At 35.3% G+C, this 8,736-nt stretch overlaps 1 protein-coding gene across 2 annotated transcripts in view; it reads right to left on the bottom strand.

The window, feature by feature from the left end:
- Positions 1-2,393: 2,393 nt before the first annotated feature.
- The window catches only part of sh3bp4a (SH3-domain binding protein 4a), a 29,328-nt gene continuing 22,985 nt past the window's right edge, over positions 2,394-8,736 (bottom strand). For both annotated transcript variants that reach the window (XM_043223456.1, XM_043223455.1), the window contains exons 4-5: positions 4,431-4,619; positions 2,394-3,794 (exon numbers count right to left, since the gene is read on the bottom strand). In XM_043223456.1, the coding sequence (XP_043079391.1) occupies positions 3,570-3,794; positions 4,431-4,619 (414 nt within the window). In that variant the 3' untranslated portion in view covers positions 2,394-3,569. The remainder of the gene's footprint in view (positions 3,795-4,430; positions 4,620-8,736) is intronic.

Here is an 8,736-nt window from a genome sequence, read left to right as displayed (position 1 = left end):
AAATAAACAGAAATGCGAAGAAGAGCTTTGTAGGCTCAGCCTCCTTTGCATCTCGAGAAGTTTTACTCCTCAGAGAGTCCTCACGCTTTGAAGCCACCAGCATGAAAAGACTCCATTAGCTGATGAAGAAAACGGATCAAACATCTTTTTTCTAAACTTAAAGCGTAATATTTCAACAGAAGACACCTTTAAATCACTCCTCAGTTCATTTATTCATTAAAGAGGAGCCATTACATTCTTTCGCATAGAAGTTAGGCTTTGAGTTAATCTCTCGAAAACATGTCCACATCATTTGCCTCACGTACATTCAAAGGTTTCCTGACATTTTAATTTTGAGGGTTATTTCTTTTGCAAATATGAAAATATAGTGATTTTAAAATAATTAAATAAAATACTAGCTTGATTCATTATAGAAGTAGACATAAAAAATTAAGAATTTATTTTGGGAAATTATATATATATATATATATATATATATATATATATATATATATATATATATATATATATATGTGTGTGTGTGTGTGTGTGTGTGTGTGTGTGTGTGTGTGTTTAAATTTGTTTTTCTGCAAGAAAAAGAAAATATAATTTCTTTGAAATTATTTGGACATGTTCTTGACAGGTTTTGCGAGATTTACCTTTATTTTAAGATAATGAAAACACAACATGCTGCCATCGAACTTCAAAGAACGTGAGATAAAAGGAAAAATGTTAACAGGACTCAAGGCGATATTTGTCAATTTGCTCTGTTTCTAGCCATAGCAGATCTAGTCGCTGACACTTGACATGATAACTGCAGACATCGCATATAATGAAATCAAGCACATCAGAGTCCTCGACACCTGTGAAAGACCTAAATATTTGCTGCAGGGACTCCAGCTGTTCAGGCTGCGGTTGTTCCCTTAATTTGTTTTCACTTTAGTAATTTAAAACACTTCACTGTCATTTACTGCGTTCAACAGTCTTCTAAATGATTTTGAAGTATTTAACAATAATTGCCTGCGAGTGCTTATTATTTATATCCTAACTAAAACTATCCTTAAAAAAGGTATTTAGGGCACAAACGTTAAAATTAAAATATTAAGCTTCTGCTACAAAATATTGCATTTGACATTTAAGTAAAGCCCAAAGCAATTGCTCAAATGCAAAAATAAAAAAAAACAATAATTTATTGCCATCCCTGTATGACATTCCTGTTCTGAATTTCAACGCATTTTCAATCTTTTTATTTAATTTTTTATTTGTGCTTGCTCTTTAAAAAAAAAAAAAAAAAGTACTTTGAGCTTCAAATATGCACAAAAGCACCATAAAAGTATCATGAAATCATTCCATGCATTATTTATAAATATCTCCTGAAGCCGTATGATAGCTTTGTGTGAGGAACAGACTGAAATTTGCCTCTTTGCACTTCCAGCTGGAATGCTGTTTTGACCAATCGGCATCCAGGACTAGACCTACCCTTTATTCATAAAGGATACTGCGTTCGCTTCTGTGGTTTGATGTGTTTGCTCTGCATTTATGTCTTCATTGACTCTAGTCATCGCGCTTTTTTTTCTTTAATTATGATTGTAATAAAGCAGTCTCGATTTTATAGCGCCCATTCGACTTTCCGCAAGCTTGTAATTAATTTAGCAATTTAAATATAGTGTAAATTGATTTTTCACAGTCAGCTCTATTGAAGTGCTTAGGGATGCAAAAAGCTGCTCGCAGACTTGCAGACTTGGCTGAGGTCAGAAACACTGAAGGACAGACTCTTAATGCATAAAACTCAAACAATCAGAGTTACACACTTAATGCTGTCATAATATCGTAGGGAGTAGGTGACATAAGCAAAAATGCATGTTACGATTAATGAAAGCTCGACAGAGCAACAGTAACTAAAGCATTAGCAATTGCGCATTTTAAAATAAGAAACAAAAAGTGACATTGTGACATCACAAATGTGAGAAATGAAGTTGCATTTTGAGCAATAACCCAGAAAAATGTTGCTATTGTGAGAAACAGTCGCAAGAGCAGGATATGAAGTCACAGCTTGAGATAAAAAGTCCCAGTGATGAGAAATAGCTGGAGTAACAGGAAAATAAATTCCCGTTTGTGTGATAGCTGCAATGATGCAAATTGCCGCTGCAAGATATTCTGTCACAGTTATGAGAAATAGTCACAGTGAGAGCAAATGAAGTTGCACTTGTGAGAAGTTGTTGGATTCATAAGCAAAAATTGCAGTTATGACTGAATTTTGAGTCACAATTGCGATTGCTTTGCTTTGCAATCGTGATAAACAGTCCCGATAACAAGAACAGTCGCAGTCATCGGATATAAAATGGCACTTTTGAAAACGTAGCAATAATTAGACGTTTCATAAAGTGGTAAAGGGATGATTGTGAGACGTATAGTCAAATTTACAGCTGCTTTATTGAATCCATGGGAACAACAGGGGACAGCATGTTTCATTTGTTTTCTTGCTAAACATTTGGCTGCAACTAAGACAATGTGTGAATTATAACATTTCAAACTGTTACTTCAAACATCTCAAAGAGCTAACACAAAAACAAGTTATGAATGTGACAGGACTCTATATCACAGAATATATATTTTAAATACATTCACTTCATCCCTACACTTTATCCAAAATACAGCACAAAATCTCTTTGACATGTACAGGATGTAAAAGAAATTATTATTAAAAAAAAACCTTTAAAAGAACATAAAAGTCTAAAAGCGGGAAAAACTGTAGGTACAAAAACTAAAAGACGTAAATAAAATCACGCTATGATCTGTTCATTTATTCATTTGACTGCATTTGTTTTTACTTGACAGAAACACTGAATGAATGACTCACAATTGAAACTAAAGTAACACTGCAATTTAATACGTAGTACACGGTGCGATATCTGGTCTCACAAATGCAAACTTAGCAAATTTTGCAAAAGCTAAGAAGGGATAACACACATGGGCCATAGTCGGAACTCGCCATCTCATTAACAAGCAATATGCTCCTCATGTAACTGGTTTGTAGTGTTTGGTGTTTCTAGTAATCCATCTCGTGCAAAGCAACTGAAGCAACAAATCAGTGAAAATTAAAAAAAAAAAAAAAAAAAAAAGCGTAAATGTTGAAGGCTTGAACGTTTGGCAACGAAATACAGAAAACACCCAGACCAAGACAAGCATGGGTAAATGTGACGTCACAAAATAGACCTTCGTTTTCAGTAACGAACAAAGATGAAATCTGCTTTTTTCTGAAAAAAACTGTTCTTGAAAAAACGCCAAAGTGATCGTAAAAAGTTCCTTTGTGCCATCCAGTATAAAAAATATAGATATTGCAATGAAGAAAACTGATAAAAATGCCTTCGGAAATCTCGAAAAATAGCTACACTTAAAACACTCTGTGTTTTGGCTTTATTGGCATTCCGCGTGCCCATATATGGACGTGGGCGGGGTACAGGAAGTGCTCACGGTTATTGGATTGAGGTAAACTCATAGCTGACGTTGACGTAGAAAAGTGTACATCCGTTAAAAGTTCAGAACAGTCTTCTGAGGTGATGCCGAAACTGAATTGTTAGGAGGTGGGGCTAAATGGCAAAGTCATCCTGAGGGGCGGGGCTAAAGGCGGAGCTTCGAAGCAAGTCGAGGCAATTGACAAGGATAAGTGTGCCGGTGAGGTGTTTCCAGCGTTTGGTGATTGGATTCTTCATCCGGTCTAGGCCCATGTGCAGTTCATGGATGACATCGCGGTAACTGTCGCCGATCTGAGCGGCCCACGTCAACAGGAAGTCGTAGGCTGGTTTCCACATGGCCTAAAATGGAGATCAGATAAATGGAGATTATATCATTTTACAAATATGAACTGTAGGGCTCTCAAGATCCCTGAAAAACTAAATTCAAATTTTGCACTTAAATATTATGAATATTCGAATTATATAACAATTTAAAAGGCATAATTTTATTTATGGGGGAAAATGGGGGCGCTTAGAGCAAAATATTATGCATGTTTCTTAATAAAATGACTATTAAATGACTACTAAAGTTTACAATAATGTTTATATTTAATTAATACATTTGCTTAAACAATTAGAAATAAAACAGCATCATGCATGCACGTATAATTTAATACAAAGGACAGAAAACCAATCACAAAGTGTGCTTCCTTCATTTATAAACTTGAAATGAAGTGGGATGGGAAAAAAATCAACATAAATTCTCAAGACGGGTTTTTTAAAAGTTGAATTTACATTAATTTTGCATGACTTTCTAAACTGCAACAGTGACAGATATCCCTTTAGAAAATGCGGTAAATATGCGTTCAGTGTGATTCGAATGCAGCATTTTGGATTCTTTAATTCGACGACTATTCGAAATTTTGAAAAAAAAAATTTTTGACAGCCCTAATTAACTGTTCTTTTTTATACTGAAAAGAGGTTTTGTGTCCTCACCTCACTGTCCACCATCCCCGTCTTATCTCTGTGCGGAGCCTCGTAGGCCTCCATTTGTTGCTTAGATACGTGGGCGAGTTTTTCGGCAAGTTCCCTCCAGCGAGGCGCCACTTCCACTGCCGTCGTCAGCAACACGAAGTCCATTATGAGTCGGGCAACCAATCCCTGACAATCAATCTTCAAAAGAGCCTGAGTAAAAGACAGAGAAAAATTGTAAAGAATCTGCAAACATACAAGAATAAGACGAAATGCTGGACAAAATTTTTTTATCTTTATCTGCTTGAAATATTGCGATGCAATTTCGCTAATATTTTAACTCACAGTTGACCTTAAACGTTTTGTCTTTTATTTATATTTCTCAAGCAACGACATTAACATTACTGCTGCAGTCTGGACCTGCATAAAAATTAGTTATATATCTCATAATGACACCATTAAAGAGTTTCACTAGGATGGTTATTAAGACGAAGCTTGTTTCTATAGGGTGGTATACTGAGGTCTTCAAAACAAGACTGGAGATCTTCTAGCACCATAATACACAACAATGTACCAGCATAAATTGGTCCGATGTGGTTATGTACCGTGACAACTGAATTTCTATATAACGTGAAGCCGTTTTAAAATAAATTTTGTACATACAATTAAAATACAATTTGTTTTGAATAATTGTATCTAATTACCTTTATTCAAAATGTATAATAATGGATAATATAATGAAAAGAAAATATTTTTCAAAAAAAAAAAAAAAAAAAAAAATATATATATATATATATATATATATATATATATATATATATATATATATATATATTAATAATTATATACAATAATGCTTTTTAAAAAGTTTTGGGTTGGTAAAATTTCTCTAATGTTTACCACGGCTGCATTTATTTTACAAAAAAAGTTTCAAATGTATTACAATATTTCATGTTTTAAATATTTATGATCTTTTCCTATATAAATAATATAACGCAACACTGATCACAACGATCACATATATTCATGCAACAGCTTAAATTAATCCAGATACATTGGAAACAGCCAGCAATAACACAAACACACACACACACATTCCTCCCGGCACACACACTCTATAGAACATGATCTAACCTCCCACAATAGTAAAACCTGATTGATGCCAAGTCAAATGTGTTTTAAAATAAATGTCCAGGTGTGGCAGGAAAACAACAATCCATCCAGTCACGAAGCAAGAAGGGATATAAGATACGTAAAAAAAAGCAAGGTCAGGAATTTGTAGTCTTTGCTCTGTGGCCTCCACGGATGAATGACTGAACCCTTCAAAGGACCCGACCGACCCGGTTTCCTGCCACACACACAAACACAGCCATGTTTGGAATGAGAAGGGACCCCTGGGGTCCGGCAGAATGGAGCGGTAATCCCCCGCTCTCCTTCATGCTTGATGACGAAGAAGGGAAGAGAGGAAAGAAAAGCACAACTACAGCCACGGGAGAACTTCATGAGATGATAAGATGTACACAATCACGAGAACAGCCTCCCTGTTGGGTAAATAAAGTTGATGACTTCCTTTTCATTACATTATGGGATACTGTACACGTATAAGTGAGATGAGGGAGGAGGAAACCTCCGGAAGAAGGGAGAATGGCTTCAAAAGTGCGATAAAGCTGTGAGACGACTTCAGAGTAAAGGCCCTGCAGCACTGAGGAATCTTTTGTTTAAGGAATGCATAAATATTCTTTACCACAACTTTAGAAAGCTTCTGTAAATCTAAACCTAAAAGACAGGTACTTTAGTCTTAAGGGGGGAAAAGCCAAAAAAATGTCCACACAAGCAAAAAAATGTTTTAATAGGCACCACAACACAGTTTATATATACAACTATATTTCATTCATTCAAATATTTAAAAATACTTATTAGAATTTAATAAAAATTTCTTTGATTAATTTTTATTTAATTAGTAATTTAATTATTTTATTTTAATGACTATTTTATTTTAATGACTTATATATTTTATATATATATATATATATATATATATATAAAGATATTAGAATATTATACAAATATTTAAGAATTTTGATTAAAAAAATAATAATAATAATAATTCCAATAATTAAAATGCTACAAACACATATATATATGCATTTGCACATATTTTTTCTCTTGTGATGGAATATTTACCGTGACAGAATCTGACACCACAGGTTGCAAATCATCTTTTGTTTGAATGCCGTAATGCATTTCTGGAAAAGCTCTTTCCATCAATTGCTCTTTTCCTTTTATCTCTCTTTCTCTATCTCATTTTAAGCACACTTTAATTTGAATGTGGCCTAATCCATGCCTGATCTTCCAGGCAAACGCCCTCGCTGCGTTCTCGGCCAAGAGAAGACTCTTGCTGAAAGCACCCAAGAGGTCTACTGAATCCTGACATTTGGGATGAGATGGCAAAATGTCACAGCCATTAGAGGGAAAAATACGCTCAGTCGAACAGCCCTGAGTAATTTTCTCTCTTGCCAAATGGCTTTGTAATTTATTGTTGGAAGCTTCTCCTTGCATAAACGTTTGCAAGGAATGTACAGCATTGCATTACTTCTCCTAACAACATCCCAGCTAACCTTTAATCAGTGACATATGAGTCTTTCAGATAATTACTTGCAAAGGTTTGAAATATGCAATTGCATTTATGTAACCTTTACAACACCTTTCTTTGAATTCACAAACTATATATTTTTGTTTGCACAAAAAAAATGTCATTAATTGGTAACCAGAGTACGTAGGTGAATACTTTGTTTTGAATCACTAAAACTGCTTAATAAGAGTCATTCATTCAGGAATAATCACCTCTTAAATGACATTCCTTCCGGAATCAGACTATATGAGTTGTGTTTTTTGCTTTGAATCATTAAAATCAATCGGTTCAAAAGAGTCATTAGACAAAAACACAGGGGTGAATTTTTAGCTTGATTGGCTAAAATGAGAGATATCTGCTTGGAAACCTGACAAATCACTAAAACAATCTAGAACAAAAGAGGTGGATCCTGGTACAATGGTGGAAAAATAAGAACTGTTTTTACTACATCAGTTGCAATGTACTGTGCATCTTAATTTGCTAAAAAGAAAGAGTCAAAAGAGTCATTCATTTGGGATTTAAACTACAGAACTGGCATGGTATGTTTTCAATTCGTTAAAGAAAGAAAATAATTTTCTCAGTCACACTGTATGCCTGTATCCGCTAAAAAGAATCACCTCAAAAGAGTCATTCCTCCAGGAATTGTACAGCACTGGTTTTAATTCACAAACTGGTTCGTAGTAATCATTTGTTCAGTAATACTATCCCAACTGTGCTATAAAGAGCTGGACCACACAGGAACGGATTTGAACAGTAATGCGAAGAACTGTAGGCGCTATTTATTACAATCCCCCTTTCCAAAGAACAACTGATAGCAATTCCCTTTATAAATAAGTCCTCAGTGGTATTTTACTCCAAGTCAGAAAGAATTGGCTCTAAAATGGATGGTTTATTTACTGTTTGAATGCGTCTAGTCAGCCCAGGGTCAAGAGTCTATTTCCAGAGATGGTTTGGTGAACTGGCGCTCTCTGAATAGACTTATATTTATGTATTCGCTTCCTGAGCTTTTTCATCTTTGCAAGTCTTTCCGAAAACTCTATAAACAATGGGAACAAGGTTTCAGTCTACAATGTCTGTTTTACTGGCAAGACCATAAAGAGTATCCACTAATAGAGTAGTCGGAGCCAGAAGTCGTCAGATGAAAGCATAATTGATTGGATGTTTTGGTATGAAGACTCAGGAAAAATGAACATGAAAATTTAATTAGATGTCTGCTAAAGCATGAACGGCTTCCTATCCATCTTTTTGATTAAAATCTGACTTAACATCTCCTGACCAGAATACCTATCCAGATTCCAGACTCGCAGGAATGTAAAGTCCCAACCAGAGCGCGACTGGAATGTAACAAGAGCGATTCGGCCGTATCCAATCGGACCAGAATACCTCCTGAATTACCTGGTTAATAAAGAAAATGATGAATCGTGAAGGAACGGGACCTCAGGCAGGATCAGAATTCTTTGGCCTATCCATCACAAAGGAATGTTCCGGAATTAGAAAACGGAACATTCCGAAGGCCAGGGGGCCACCTGTTCGGAACGCAACTGCTTTAGTGAGGTTAGAACGAACGGTAGTGTCTGGAATAGAGCAAATCTCGGAGCTCTGTGTAAATTTGACCATCTGTCCCGGGCCACATCTGAATAAACTGCCTAGCAGCCGCTACACCACAGTGTTATCAAAGGCAAACAGCTCTCATAACAT

This window comes from Puntigrus tetrazona, chromosome 22 (assembly GCF_018831695.1).
Source record: "Puntigrus tetrazona isolate hp1 chromosome 22, ASM1883169v1, whole genome shotgun sequence".
Taxonomy (NCBI): domain Eukaryota; kingdom Metazoa; phylum Chordata; class Actinopteri; order Cypriniformes; family Cyprinidae; genus Puntigrus; species Puntigrus tetrazona.
This window is presented reverse-complemented; position numbering and strand designations above follow the sequence as displayed.